Source organism: Olea europaea, chromosome 10 (assembly GCF_002742605.1).
Source record: "Olea europaea var. sylvestris chromosome 10, O_europaea_v1, whole genome shotgun sequence".
NCBI classification, from domain to species: Eukaryota; Viridiplantae; Streptophyta; class Magnoliopsida; order Lamiales; family Oleaceae; genus Olea; species Olea europaea.
Genome location: NC_036246.1, coordinates 38783983 through 38800367, shown reverse-complemented (window position 1 = coordinate 38800367; position 16385 = coordinate 38783983). Strand labels below are relative to the sequence as shown.

The 16385-nt window shown below is 32.9% G+C and overlaps 1 protein-coding gene across 1 annotated transcript; it reads left to right on the top strand.

The window, feature by feature from the left end:
• The first annotated feature begins 4988 nt into the window (after window positions 1–4988).
• LOC111402166 (ATP synthase subunit gamma, mitochondrial) lies at window positions 4989–11105 on the top strand. Its single transcript, XM_023030305.1, has 9 exons — window positions 4989–5304; window positions 7714–7757; window positions 7890–8042; window positions 9045–9158; window positions 9271–9398; window positions 9915–10037; window positions 10128–10247; window positions 10332–10453; window positions 10732–11105. The coding sequence occupies exons 1-9, from the start codon at window positions 5204–5206 to the stop codon at window positions 10799–10801; spliced, it is 975 nt and encodes a 324-aa protein (XP_022886073.1). The 5' UTR covers window positions 4989–5203; the 3' UTR covers window positions 10802–11105.
• Window positions 11106–16385: the final 5280 nt, after the last annotated feature.

Here is a 16385-nt window from a genome sequence, read left to right as displayed (position 1 = left end):
TTCAATTTTAAGTTATTTTTTACTATTTATGGTAATATTTCGTTTCCTTTTTTCCACATATTAGAAAACTCGAATTAAGCCAAATTTTTTGCAACTTACTTCTTTTACTTAATATTTTATTTTGGTATAATTTTGGGGTTTTGCCATTTCTGGTAATTTTTCCATAATTTCGTATTTCGCAGCTATTTAACCCGGCTTGTGGGTTAGTTTTTATCATTCTGCATTATTAATAATATTGAGTTGAATTTAGAGTATTTTCTCTGATTTTTTGGGCATTTTCTGTCATTCTTTTCTTGCAAATCATCTGCTACAACAAGCCAATAGGATAATCACTATCCTACCCGGCGTCAAATTGCCTTTGATTGAAAGCAAATCCTAATAATGGTATGGAAGAAACTTCATAAAAATATCGAACCCAACACTACCGCTCAATTTCACAGAAATTTTCTCCATCTCCTTCGCCTATTCCCTGCTCAATTTCACGAAAAAACTTGAACCCAGCACCACCGCCCATTTTCCATTTTCTCTACACAACAAAAAGCTTCTGAATTAACTCCCAAATTCATCGAACATGGTTTATTGTTCGAAGACTCTCTTCTAGTTGCCGCTATAATTCTTAAATTCAGCCTCTGTTTTCTAACCTGCTACTGTAATTCTTGAATCCTGTTTTACCATTTTCGAATTCGACAACTATAATTCAAGTCTCTGCTGTGATTTTCAAATTCGACTATTGTAATTTAGTGCAAAAGTTTTTGCTTGGTTTTTGTTAGGATTTGGTGTGTCCGGATAACTCAACCGACGTCGATGGTGGTGGAAGATGATGGTGAAGAAAAAGGATTTGGGGATGGGGATGGGGATGGGAATGGGGTGGAGAAGATGAAAGACCATTGGAGGGCGAGGTGGGGTTGGGGTTCGGAGTGGGGTTTATATATTATTTATATTTAGTTTTTTAATTTAATTAAATATCTTATTTAATATGAGAAAAATGCAAAGTACCATTTTGCCCTTCTTATTTTGATCAAAATTGATCTCTTTTTTTTTTTTTGTCAACTAATGAAAAAATGGATGGTTTCCGTCCAGATGGACTTTAGCTGTATATTTATGAAAGTTTACGAACCTTTTATGGCACAAAAAAGTAAGTTAGAATAAAGTCTACAGAAATTGGAAAGGTTAGGAACCGCAATGCAATTTTTTCGAAAATTTATTTGCAAGGAAGTTGAAGTCTCCATGTACGGATGTTTTTGAAGTTCAAGTGGCCATATTGATCAGGGTTTAACTTTTTATGTTTAGATTTACATTTCTTAATTTTTATTTTAGTTGAAGGAGTATTTTAACTTTTTTATAAGAGTATTTTATATAAGTACAGGAATGATTTCCTAAATATCGGTGCTTATCTTATGTTAAGCACCGGTGACATAGCACGTCATTTAATTGGCGAAATTAACACCGGTCTTAGCTTATGTTTTGCACCGTTGATATGGCACGTCATTTAATTGGCGAATTTCGCCAATTAAATGACGTGCCATATCAACGGTGCAAAACATAAGCTAAGACCGGTGTTTAGGAGATCATTGCTCTCTCTATATATAAATATGTGTGTATGTGTGAAGACAACGAATGTAAATATCGGCTCCCCTTCTATTGTTCTATACAAGAATATTGAAAAACGAATATGATAGCTTTCTAAAATGCCCGCATATGCTCGATACATTTTCGAAACGCCTCGTATATGAGATGCGCGTGATAATGTGGTCAACTCATTTTGTTGACCGTATATTCAGGCTTAAATGTCAAAATGTACACACATTTTTGTTAAAATTTATGTCAAAATTAGTCTAAAAGAGATTAGCCTACTTTTATAACTTTAAAAAAAAATCGAGTAAAAAAAAATTCAAATTAGTCTAAATTACCCAAGCACATGAATTATATATACTACAATTTATAGGTGTTTGATGTTTAGAAAAATAAAAAATCAAAACAATTTTTTCATAGAATTGTAAACTATTTACGCGAAGCTCGAGCCTCCATCTTCTTCGATCTTTCTCTAATTTTACTAGCAAGTGATACTAGTAATGAACAATTTTTTATTGTTGATCGTTCTGAGACGTAGATGATGAGTGCTCTACACTCATGATATTTATGTCACTTAATTCATTATTTTTTCTACTCTTGAGAGTGTTTTAGATCGTTTTAATGTGTGTTTTGATGATATGTTATATGTTGATGAAATTGAAAGAAATAAGCAAACGTTGAAAAAATTGGAGAAGGGGGTCAAATTGTAAGATATTCAAAGTTTGGGAACTAAAATGTAAATAATTAAAAGTTGTGTCGAACCTCGCAATGGAAATTCGAGAGTGCTAGGAGTCAATTGGATGAAGAAAGACATCAAAAGGATCAAATTTATGCCCTGTTTGTGGCTCTTTAATTTCAAAAATTGTAGTATGGATTATGGAATTGTGATTGATGTTGAAATGTGTGGTTAAAAAAAGAAAATTTTTATTTATTTATGTATAATATTATTTTAATGAATAATGTGTGATTGAAAATGAGTGCTGTAGAAAAAAATAATGTGACGGAATGTGAGAAAATAGTTGACAAACAAGGGCTTAGTCAAAGTATGATCACATATCTACTTCCAACCGAAAAAGATATGCTTTGGATTTTCAGTCTTACATTGAGACTCATTTTTGATATAGCAAATGATCAAATTGGAGAATAATATTTGAATCAAAGTTGTAGCCTTTTAAGTTAGATTTCCAATGCATCTTGAATTACCTCAATCCGAATATCGGTAAAAAAAATTATGCTAAAAAAATTGATGGACACATGATCTGTCTTTTAGGTCGAATTGGGTGCCATGGGCGCCACAGCGCCCGTGTGATTGAAAATGAACAATAGAGGTGGCACCGCAATGCCCATATTGGGTGTCGAGGCTCCAGCTATATAGGAAAAGGGTTTTTTTCAAATATTTTTGGACTCTTTTCTTGGCCTAACTCAATCTTAATTCATCCAATAACTTTAATATACTATAAATACCATTCTAAAGGCCTATTTTTTGGAAGAATTGAAGGGGACAAGATTGAAAATTCAACCACACAATTTGAAGGAGGCAAAAATTGAAGATACCAAAGGGAGGCAAAAACAACACCAAGGAAGAAGATTGAAAATCTACCCAAAAGACTAGTTTTTTATATCATTTTCCTTATGTTTGTTTATTATGAATTGTATGAATTTCATGTTCCATATTATGAACTAAATAATTTATCTAGGGTTTGATGTAGCCGAATCGAGATTATGGTTTGATGATTTTATAATTATTTCTTTGATTTTCCCACATATATTTAATTGTGTTATAATTTTAATGCTTTTAATTACTTGATCAATAATCGAATGAATAGATGCTAGTTAATTTCGGCACTTGGGAGAGGAGTATTTAGGTGTGATCATAAGATTGACACAACATAGATTTTATGGGTTTCGAGAGAAAGTATAAAATCTATGAAACTTACTATATAAAAGAATTGCGACTTTTATAAATTCTTGATTTTCAATTCGGAATATAGATATTAGAATTGGAATCTAGGATTAATTTATAGTCAGCACTCGAGAAATGAGAGGGTAATATATTAGGATTATTGCTTTTAAATATGGAAAAATTAACTGGAATCGTTGATTCATAGTTGAGAGTAAGGTGAAATCAATCCATAGGCCTTCTCATATTGATAATTTGCATTCATCAACTTTGTTACAACGAATCACATTACAATAGTTTAAGCAATCATTTAATCATCCGTTCATCTGAATAAAGTATGAAATATACAATTATAATATTTAGTAAAAATTAAATTACAATCATCGTGGGTTAGACACTCTTACTTCAATATTATATTACCAGACTTGCCACCGTACACTTGCGGTACTTTCGCGTTGTGGAAAACACGTGACAAGTTTTTGGCGCCGTTGCCGGGGACTGCATAATTTAATTTTTGCTGATATTATTACCAAGTAATTTCTATTTTAATTTAGATTTATTTTCTTTTAATTATTTGCGACACCTGTTTCAAGCTTATGCGAAGATGAATGAGCATTGGACTACTACCCATTGATCCTGAACCAGAACAATCCTTTAGATTTCTAAGGAGTATTCAGAGACACAACCGTGAAGCAATGGCAAAGAAAGATCTACCAATAGCAAATCAGAATGGCTGACAACGGGCTATAAGGGACTACACTAGACCAGTTGTCAACGAAAATTACTCCGGTATTGCACACCCAACTATCGCTGCAAACAACTTTGAACTAAAGCCAGAGCTTATACACGTGGTACAACAGAATCAGTTTGGGGGAACTCCAACAAAAGACCCAAATGCTCATCTGGGTTCCTTTATGGAGATCTGTGATACTGTTTTATTCTTTATTAAACTTGCAATCGGCACAATCATTGCACGTCGTCCTCATTAATTCATCCCAATCTACTTTGTGTGATACAACATTTTTTCACCAAAACTCTTAAACGATACTTCAAGTAATTTTGTATTTCAAAATGTATGCAAAAATACTTTAAGGATATGTTTGTTACACTTGACTATAGATAATATTTTTTCTGCATATATTTCTTCTTTAATCTTGTTCAATAGAGTAAAATATGACGAAAATATTTCCACACTCATAAAAAGGTCAAAAAATAAAATAAAAAGTATCGATATCAAAACTAACAAAACAAAAATTCACTACAAAGGGTCTTTTGTAAAATCCTCAATTTTAAGCTTAGGCAAGCGCTAAAGAACTTGACCCTTGTTGGATCCCTATTATCTTCAAATTACATCTCTCTTTTCTTTTTTCTCTTTTCAATCACATATTCTTCAATAAAATATTATTATATGTAAATTCAAATTTTTTATTTTTATTTTTTTATCGCACATTTTTCATTAATATACCATTTTAAAATATATTCTAATCTAAAAACGGGGCTCAATTAGAAGGTTAAAATGTGCACATCCCGTGGCATTTAAAACGAAATTACAAGTCTTCTGGGGGCGAAGCGGAAAACTTTTAACGAATTCAAACGACATCGTACCACCGAAGAAATACTACGTCCCATAACTGCACCAACTCCGAGGAGCTGTTGAAAACCCTAAGCTGAATTTGCAGATCCACGAAACAAGAAATTTCACTTCAGTCGGTAGAGATCAATTAGATCGAAATGGCGATGGCTGCTTTGAGGCGCGAGGGAAGGCGTTTCGCTGCTCCTATCATCTCCCCACAACCTCTCAACCCCTTCCGTTCCTCAATCTCCTCTGCTGAGTACGATTCGACGCTTCTCTCTCTCGCTTGCTCTCTCTTCATATATATATATATATATATATATATATATATATAATTTGCGTGGTTTATTTGATTTTTGTTTTGGTTTTATTTCTCATTTTTGTTATCTAACTGATTCATTTTTATTCAAAAGCCATGACTTTGCGGTTCTTATAGGGATGATTCACTCAATTCCGTCCAATATTTAGGAAGAATTATAAATCACCAAATAATAGATAGGAATACCTCAGATAGGGCCATCAAACGAGTCGTTCCTAGTTTCATTGCTCACTAAAACGAGGTGAAGAGTTGGGTGAGTTACAGGTTATATAATTTTTATTCAAGAAAAAGGGGTTATCTGTTGTACTGAAAGCTCTCCTGCCTTTAGATGAGATAACCCTCAGGCGTTTTGCTTACTCTGTTGAAATGTGGGCTATTCAGTGCTTTTTTATGGTCTGAGAGCTTGGTACAACATATGCAGCATAATGTATGACATTTCATATGCAATTTTATCTTCCTCGAGTTTCTGTGTTTTTTTTAATACTTAAAAATGTACTGTGGAGCATTTGACCTATCAGGAATTGTGTTGTATAGCTATTTGATTATAGGTACTAAATCTAAAATTACTATTCCATCCATCCACAAATGCCTGCTAGTATGATGAGAGGCATATTTGATATTGTCCCTTGTATTTTGTGAGGGATTTGCAAAGATTTGACAACTTATGTGAATGCAATTTGTATCAAAATGAGGTTTATTCTCTCGACGTCTCTTGATATGCCGTATATTTTCTTAATCAAAATTTTATTTGATGAAAGCTTGTCCATTTTCTTTTGAATCATCAAGAGTTGGTATTATGGGAAAATTATCTCAAAGCTGTTTTTCTATTTCGACAATACATGCTCCTGGGAAGGAGTAATACTATATTATTTTACTTATTTCGTTATCCCAAATATTTCTTCTTGCAATCATAAAAGAAGATTTAATTGTAAATATTGTTATATGTTCATTATTTTAGCTTTGAGAAGATGATTAACTATCGGGAATGCTGTTTGTCGTTGTTATTCTTAGATATCGTATGAAAAATTCAGATGACCTCAGATAAGGTTGAGGTAAAATGGGGTGCTGTGCAAGAAAGAAAGTGAAATCTATATTTCTTTTCGAGAATTGCATGCAGAAAGGTTAACAAATTTCTCTTCACATGAATGATATACTATTTAGCATATTTCACTTAGGGAAAGTACCAGACTCAATAAGTAACACATATCCAAACCTAAGCTGCATTAAGGTCATCCTTATTGTTATTGAACTTTTATATCTTACAAACCTACTGTTATTTTCAGTTAATTAGTTCCACCACTGTTTTAAAAGCTGGAAATATGTATTGATGAGTTTTTCCTTCATGAGGCGAGGCATATATCTCAAGGTGGACTGAGGTGTAAGCCTCCCCATAAACAAAAAAATTAAGTTAAAAAATTTAAATAATACAAAGGAAAAGCTTCGCCTGAATTTCTGGAGTGGAATTTCTGCTGGATTATATGCGTGGCTGCCTTGTGTTCTTGTGGAAGAAGAAATGAGAAAAAAAAAGAAAATAGAGAAAGGAGATGATATTCAGAAATAAAAGAAAAAATTTATAAACGAAAGCATTTACTTATTGGAAATTTCAGAATCACTAGTGCTGCCTCCCAAAGCTTGTAGAAGAAGACTCTCTTGTTTTCTGGAAGCAGTGAGATGTGGGGGTATTTTAGTGGGGTTCTGTAGGTTTTTTAATTGTTTAGTCCCACAATAAAAAGAATTGATGGGCCCAATTTTTTATTATTATTATTTTTTATATTTAAGAACAAGGGGCCCATTTAAAAAGCCCCTTTTATACATGAAAGTCATGCTTAGACTTAAAAAAAGAGGGAAACAAACAAAAATAAACATTTCAAATGTCACAATAAAACTGAGGTGCACGCCTGACGCTTATTGAGGTGCCCATACTGAGGCATGCATCTCAGTCAATGAGGCGCCTGCCTCATTGAAAAGTTGAAAAGTACTGAAAGTATTGCCTCAAGGCACAGCAGTGAGGTGTACCTCACTGGCACCTTTTTAAACTATGAGTTCCATAGAAAATTTAATGCTTCAGTATATTTTTGAAAAAATCACGAGTCGGTGTTTATGTGCTGGTGCATCACATTGACAAAGCTAGGTCCTATTTATAATGTGCCATTTGGAATGCTAAATAGATACATTCTTGTTTATTATCAATGTATATTCCGAGATTGGTGAAATTCTTTTTTTATTTGTTTGTAACTATGTGTTATTTGTGTCAAAGGTATTATTTCTTCTTCTGAAGAATTATGTATAATATTTTTCTCTTGTATTTTGTATTTATTCGTCTCTAAATAAAGTAGCACGTGTGAACAGGGATCAGGCTTTTCTGGGAGTTCGTTCTATTTCAACTCAAATTGGTAAGAATCGTTATTGAATTTCTAGGTGCTACATTGTTAGTTATCTATCTTAATATTGAATCTTTCTTAATATTAGCAATATTGTTCTTTTTCTCATGGTTTATTTTTTTTGTTGATGAACCTAATGTGCAGTCCGTAACCGTATGAAGAGTGTTAAGAATATTCAGAAAATTACGAAGGCAATGAAGATGGTTGCTGCGTCAAAGCTACGAGCAATTCAGACTAGAGCTGAAAATTCACGTGGCCTATGGCAGCCATTCACTGCTCTTCTTGGTGACACTCCAAGTAAGTTTCATTAAAATATTTTCAGTTACATCTTAATCCTTTAGTTTCATGTCAATTTATGTCCTTACTTTCACAGGCTCTTAGCATGTTTCTGTTTTTCTTTTGTCTCCCACCATTCACTTTGAACGTAAGATCCTTCTAGACGAGTTGGTTCCGCTCCCTGTGAGCATATTCTAATGTATTGTGCATTGTAGTGAATTGTTTCTGATGCTTCCCTGTTGCTGCAAAGCGACATAGAGGTATGGAAGAAATATGTCGTAATAGAGGGTGTATTCAAGATAGTACAAACTCTAGAGATATCAAGCTGACAAACTCACAAGATGTACTGTGGAATTTTGAGACATTGACTGACTACCTTTTAGTTCATTGTTTCAGATATCTACTATGAAAACAGTTTCCATACTTCTGATATTGATGAAAAAGTAGAGAAAATAGGCAAGATTACATATGGACCAATACTCAACTGGGATAAGGGACAGAGTACTTAAGTAGGAAAGGTTGAACACATCCTAATACATAGTGTTACATATTTGTCTCAAGACTCTCAACCTTTGAGGGTTTTAAGTATATTCCCACTTCCATAAAGGAGACAGCATAACTAATCAAAGTAGAGGTTCAACACTGCGCTGTCACTTTCTATCTGATCCTCCATCGCCACCCAGCTTCTGGTGCAAATTGTGCTTATTTGTATTGTTGTAAAGGCATGTCATGTTTCCACTCCAGAATCAGAGTTATCTATTTGCTATAAATTGATATTCCCTACTATAATCCATCAGTACTGCAGATGTACTGGGTTTCTATGATTTATCTTAGGTTTATCTTTCACACATCTGGCTTCTCAATAGGATGCTGGCCGTTCTTTTCTCGTCTATGTTTTTCATTAATGCTGTACTCTTTGTTCAATGAACTTACAACGCGCTTTCAGTTCAATATGATTTTTCATCTTCAGTGATAACATTTACTTTTCCGGTACTTACCTTTCCTCATGCTTTGATGTTTTAGGTGTTGATGTCAAGAAGAATGTTATCGTTACAATTTCTTCTGATAAAGGTCTTTGTGGTGGGATTAATTCTACTTCTGTCAAGATAAGCAGGGCACTTCATAAATTAAATTCTGGTAATTATAAGTCTGTAGATGCAGTGAACATCTCTCTCTGTCTCTCTCTGTCTCTCTTCTTTTCTGCTGGTGAAGTTTCGGTCATTATTTTTTCTGTTCTGGCACTTCACAGGCCCTGAAAAGGAAAGTAAATACGTCGTTTTGGGAGAGAAGGCCAAGGCTCAACTTGTGCGTGATTCCAAGCAAAACATTGAGTTATGCATAACTGAGTTGCAGAAGAATCCCCTGAACTATACTCAGGTTTGTCTTTTAAACGTATTTTCCTGAAAAGTATTGAAGAAAACACAACTACCATTTCTACAAAGAATCCCTAGATTTCGTCCTTGTACTTTGTGGTCAGGACTTAAACCGAGCTGAGGACGGTTCAAGCTTTGTTTGTCTAGATTAGGACCAGCCATGATGACATTTTACACGTAGTCTGAAAATTCAGTCGACATCTGCTTGCATTCACCAGATTGGGACAGGATTACTGGTGGCAATCTATTACTGGAAACTTGCTTTGTACTCTAATTTTCTACTCCCAGCTGCAATTTTTGGCTACACGTGAGCTGCTTGTACTGCTGCTTCAACCTTTGTCGTAAAGTGTTTAATGGACCAAAGACTTGTCGAGAAAACTTGAAATATAATTGTAAACATAATTGTATCTTTAATTGTTACTGGAATTTTGAGAGATAAGAAATCAAAAACCCCATGAATTCTGTTGCAGGAATGTATATTTCTGTTTCAACTCTTTGAGTTCTGTTTTTGGCAATGCAGGTTTCTGTGCTTGCAGATGACATCTTAAAGAATGTCGAGTATGACGCATTGAGGATTGTTTTCAACAAGTTCCAATCAGTTGTATCATTTGTGCCAACAGCAGCAACTGTATTATCTCCCGAGGTCATCAATGGCACCAAAAGAATTTAGCCATGTGAATCTTCTAATAAGGGATTTCAATCAGGATGTTAATTCTATTTTTTGCTAATATAGGCTGTGGAGAGAGAAGCTGAATCTGGGGGAAAACTTGGGGAGTTGGACAATTATGAAATTGAGGGTGGCGAAACGAAGTCAGAAGTACTTCAGAATCTAACAGAATTCCAGTTTTCCTGTGTATGATCTACCTTCATTATCATATTTTGATCGACCCGCAATGTATTTTTCTGTCTAAAAGTGTAATGCTTTTGATCTTTTCAGGTTATGTTCAATGCGGTCCTAGAAAATGCTTGTAGCGAACAAGGAGCTAGAATGTCTGCAATGGATAGCTCAAGCAGAAATGCTGGAGACATGCTTGATCGCCTCACACTCACTTATAACAGGTTCCCCCTTAACCCATGCAATCACAGTGCAAGTTTGATACTTAGTATGAAACAGCAGGAGATTATAATTAACAAGACTTTAACTTCCTTTTCTCTGTATGGTGTCTAGTCCTATCAAATATTTTCCCTAGATAACCTATCAAACATGCTCTACCAATGCATATCTTCAAATATGCACCAAAAAAATATAGAAATAATACTAACTTTTTTGTAACATAACTAATTTAGAAATGATTCCCCTCTCTCATTTGCTAACATTCCTCTTCGCTTTTTATCAGAACCCGTCAAGCATCTATTACTACAGAATTGACAGAGATTATTTCTGGAGCATCAGCACTTGAGGGCTAATTCAGTAAAGCTGCTGCTGCCCCTCTCGGATGGCGATTAAATAAATTCTTTTGAACTTTGTATTGCACTTTTTGGTTACGCCTCGTGGATTTTCTTGGTTTATTCATTAATAATCTCTCCAAATAATATTTCTGGGGAAATATTGAGTTTATGATTTGAAATTTTTAAAGAAAATCATGTTTACTTATTCCTTTGCTCGGCATTATGTTGGTGATGATACTCTATTGAATAATTTCTCGGAGCTGTTTCAATGTTTTATGGACATATTTCAAGATCCCCAAATATATAATATAAGTTTGAAGCAGTCTCTTTGTGGCGATGATGCCTACCACATTAACTGATTTATTTGTGTTTTATCGACTCTGTTTGTTGTCTGCGCCTCTTTATAGTCTTGACTTGGGCCTCTCGAATAGCTGCTCTTCGGGCCTCTCTCGAGTGGGTCCAGATTTACTGAGCTGCCTTGACTGTTCGCTTGGTTGTCTCATCACCTCAAAATTTTAGTGTACATGATTCATTATGTTAAAAAATAAAAATTGTTTGTATTTCACTAAAATTTCGAAATGGGAATGGGACGCTAAAGCCTTATTAAGCCCCCTTTTTTTATGGTAATTATTGAGAAGAAATTATGTTTTCAATAGTGATTTTTGAAGAATGTATGATTCGAAAGTAGGAAAAATTTTGAGGTTAAGAGTGTGTTTGATTGATATAGAAAATATCACCTAGAAAAGAAAATATTTTCTATCTTTTGTGGAAAATAAAAATCACTTCTAGTCAAGGAAAATATTTTCTTTAAAAACAAGGAAAATTAGGCATATTTTCAAAAGTTGGAAAATGTTTTCCATGAAAAAAAATAGCAATTAAATACTCCAAGTAGGAATTTGGATAAAAAATTGATATTTTCTATGAAAAATAAATGTAATCAAACACACCCTAAATGTAAAATATTTTAATGGGTGTTGAAAAATGAATATTAGAATTAAAGAGTTTTATTTTAAAGAAAGACAAGCAAAAATCATTAAAAATGGCTATTTGTTTAAAAAATTAAATTTCTTTTAATCACATTAATTTTGAGTGATGCATAACAACAAATGTGTTAAAAGGAGTCGCACGATTGGTTCTAAAATTGTTGCCTTGGAAAAATAATTATCTCTTAAAGAAAAGCAGATTGGTCTCTAAACTTGTAACATGATTGCATAATCAATTCTCAATTGTAATATGACACTTGCAAATTTAATTTTATAAAGCTAAATTTTTATTTTTATTTATGCTAATGTCCGAAAGTTATTGAGAGTGAAGATTTGAATAGTTGGTCACTTGTAATTGATGGTTTAAAAATAATGTACAATACGTTAGAGACCAACTTGTGACTAACACGATAGCTTATAGACCAATAGTGCAATTTTTTCTGTTGTTAGTCATGCATTTCGATCGTACAGAATACACGCTCTATTTACAATTCGCGAACTTATATTTTATTTGGGGCATGTTATATGTATTGAATTTTTTTACTTAGCTTGTGTTTGGTTGTCATTTTGATTTTCATTTGTAGCATGTGTTTAGGAACAATTTTTATGGAAAATTTGACCGTTACTCGAAGTCAATGGGCCCCACATCTACAAGAATTCTGGCAGAAAAAGGGAACAAAAGCTGCACACGTGATTCACCTCTTCTTTGAAATGTCAAAATTATTCTTGTGATGGTATGGAATTTAAAAAGTGTAGGGACACCATAGTCTTTTTAATATAATTTATAATTGATCGGTTGGTGCAGTCAACAATTGCTGCAACCCCGTGGACCTCCTTTTCTGTAGATAACGGATGAAATTCTGATTATAATTTGGAAATAAGCGCTCCTATACAGCCCCGTAGAAGAATCCTAACCGTTACACAGTAAAAATGCAAGCGCATTTAATGTCCATTAGAAATGGATTTACGTTTTTACCCTTTTTCGCATTTATTTCAAAGTCACGGAGAGGGTATTTCAAGAATTTTCCATGTTGAGTCAAAAAAATAGGCTGTGTATGGACCCACTCACTGTTTCAACGAGCGTAAATTTTCTGAAAATGTGGTGAAAATGGATACTAAACACAGGCTTAATTCCTTAGAACTACTTACAATAGAGGGTGGAGGCACATTTTGGAATTTTTTATTCACTCGAATCTCACGTGCACGTGTAAGAGGGGTAAATAATTTGGTACATCTTTGAGAATACTAATAGAATTATTCTATTTCATTATGGTTTGTTTCCTAAATTTCCATAATATCCAAAATATAATCCAGATAATATGGTTGGTGAAAACAGAACACCTAACACTGTAAAAGCACTTCACAAATTTGAGGTCCGATTTCTTTCTACAAGGAATTTCTTTTTTCAATCACACGAAGATCTGAAGTTCAAATTTTCACTTTTCCTGGTGAAGTTTTGTTTTTAATTAGGTAATTTTTGTTCATAAACATTCTATAATTTATTTATTGATGTCGGATCAGGGCGGACCCACATGGGGTCATGTGGGGTCAAATGACCCCACAAAATTTTGTACTTTTTTTTTTTTTTACAATCTACTTTGATGCACTCGTCGGGATGCCAAATAAAGTCAAAATATTGCATTCTTAATACTATTTCGAAGTGCACATGACCTAATTTTTCACTCATTAATGACATGCGAAGTGGTCAACTATAACAAAAGTTATGACATGTTAAAATAGGGCGTTTGAAACTAGTATTTTGAGAATTTCGATAATATCCTAACTTCAAAAATTCGTTTGCGATCATGTGTTATATGAATCCACAAATCGTATATGCCATGTAAAAATTTGTTTCGAAAAGTACATTGTTTTCATATCGAATGGTCCAAACAGATGTCGAAAATAGTTAAATATGTATTAAACGTACGTCTCAAAAAAGACGTCTAACTCGTTTTTTTTTAAAAAATTCAATTAATTATTATTTTTATACGATAAATTTTTCAATATAATTTATATCGTTTCATTCGGAAGTCTTACATGAAATATGACGTAAATTTTTTAGGGTCGTTACGGATTAAATGCAATTTGAATTACTTTCGAATTATATTTGCTTTAAATTTGAATTTTATTTACTTTCTGAACTAAACTTGAATTTTATTTCAATTTATTTAATTTCTATATTCAATTTAATTTACTCAATGTTAGCTCAGCATTTGCCAATGAAATGATAAATAAAACTATACAAGTTACAAAATTTATTTAATAATATTAATAATGATATAATTATACGGCGCTTTCAAAGTGTCAAAATACATATAAACTTATTTTCATTGATATTATGTTGTTTATTAAAAAATTATTTTTAAAATTTTGACCCCACAATACTAAAGGTCTGGGTCCGTCCTTATGTCGGATGCGTTTCTTTTGAATAAAAATGCAATTTTTCTCATGAGAAGAGAACCAGATCGGATGGTAATACTGTAGGCGTGAGGAGATTTTCACAGTGTAGAACAAAGGGTGGCAGGCAGTGTTGGATCTAGATGGTGACGAGCTAGGGTGTCCGCCCTAGCTGGATCCGTTGGGAGCTTTTTTTTTTGTTGACAATAGTTGATAAACATTTTATATATACCCGGTATTTCATATTTGTTTTAAACATCTCTAACAACTCAATTGGTTAGAGCCTCTACTTACAAACGAAAGGTGCAGGGTTTGAATTTTTTGTTAACCAAATTTATTGCACAATTTTTATAGTCCTTCAATTTTTACTAAAACTAATGTAAGAGAGTGGAGATTTGAACCTGTAACATATCCTTAAAGTTATTGATAGTTCAACCACCATGGTACTTAATGAATTTTGGTATAAAGCATAACAGAATAATATATATTTTGTTTTAGTTGAACCTATGTTCTTTTGCTTTGAATTATAAGAAAACCTACCATAACAAAAATATATATGTTCAATTGTTTTCAAAATAATTATTATATTTAATTTTTAATATTTTATTACTGTTAACGTCCGCCCGTGCTCACTCAAAATTCTAGATTCGTCACTGGTGGCAGGAAGAGATCTTTACAGAAAAGAAACATAGATACAGACGAAATAGGAACTTTTTGAGTGAGTTTTTTTTTTCCTAATTGTCATTTCTGTTTCATTTCTACGAATATGGATAGTTCTTCAATATCCGTTCGTTTGGCAAGAATTGAGTTATTGAGATTTGACATTCGAAAATTTTTCCTCTATGATCATCCAAATTTATCCTTTTATCATTGATTTGTATTAAGAACATGGGTACAATCTTTTGTGGAATTATAAATCACGAATCATATATTAAATTCATAGGTATGATGAAAAAGTTGTAAACTTGGATTCAAAGAGAGAGTAAGTTTTCCCATAAACCTGAATGAACCAAACAAATTTTATTCATCAGCGTTCTTTGAATATTCTTGATTAGCTTTTTCAATATTTTTCTTGAATGTCAAATTCCTATCGCTGTTCACAACGTTTTTGGCCTCGACCTCATCAATTTCAATTAATCTCTTAAATTGGGATAAGGTTCATAAGAGAAAAGTAGACAAGAAGGGTCATAGGATAATATAATGAACATAACTCAGGGTAGGTGTTTATTTTTGACATGACTCACAGTTTTATTATTTTACTTGTGGGCACGTTAAGCAAAATCTATGAATGAACCAAACAAATTTCACTAATTTTTGGTTGTAGGATTTTGATTGAATTCCAGCTCATTTGGATTGCGTTAAAATGGACATTCATGTTACACCTGCTTCAATCAACTTGCTGCATTCATGATTATTTTTTTATGAGGAAATTTCATCAAATGTCCATTTTTACCTAGTCATTTGCAAAAATGTCCATTATTGCAAACCGTTGCAAAAATGTCCAATTTGGAAAAACTTAGACTAAAATACCCTTATTAACAATTTTTAATTCCACACTAAGACAAAAAAATGGACATTTTTGCAAAATTGTTATTGGCGAATAAAATTTTGACACATAACCTGCCATATTTATTTCAAAAGTATACATGTCAAATCACAATAAATGCTATATTTTTCGTTGACTCAAAAATGTCGAGAACGATATTTTCAAATGTCAAGAAATGTTATGTTCAAAATAAAATGTTATTCTAGACAAATGAAACGTTCAAATGTCGAGAATGACATATGTAATGTCGAGAATGTCACCGTGACACGGAGGTACTTGTCCGTGTCACGGAGACGTGATTTTTTCAATTTTTTTTTTAATGAAATGGTATTCAAATGTCGAGAATGACAATGTCGAGAATGTCTCCGTGACACGGAGGCAAATGTCGAGAATGTCTCCGTGTCACGGAGACGTGATTTTTTTAATTTTTTTTTTAAAAGTATCATATTTTTTGTTTTCACGTTATTTTTTTAAAGTATTATATTTTCTTTTTCTTTTTTTGTCGTCAAATTTATTTTAATGTAACTTTTCATGAAAGCCACTTCTCAAAATTCGTGACAAATTGATAAAAAAAATCAAATGTTGAGAACGACATTTAAAATATCGAAAATACCATTTCAAAATGTAAATTTTCATTAAGGGCATAATAGACAAATTGACACTAAATTCAAATGAG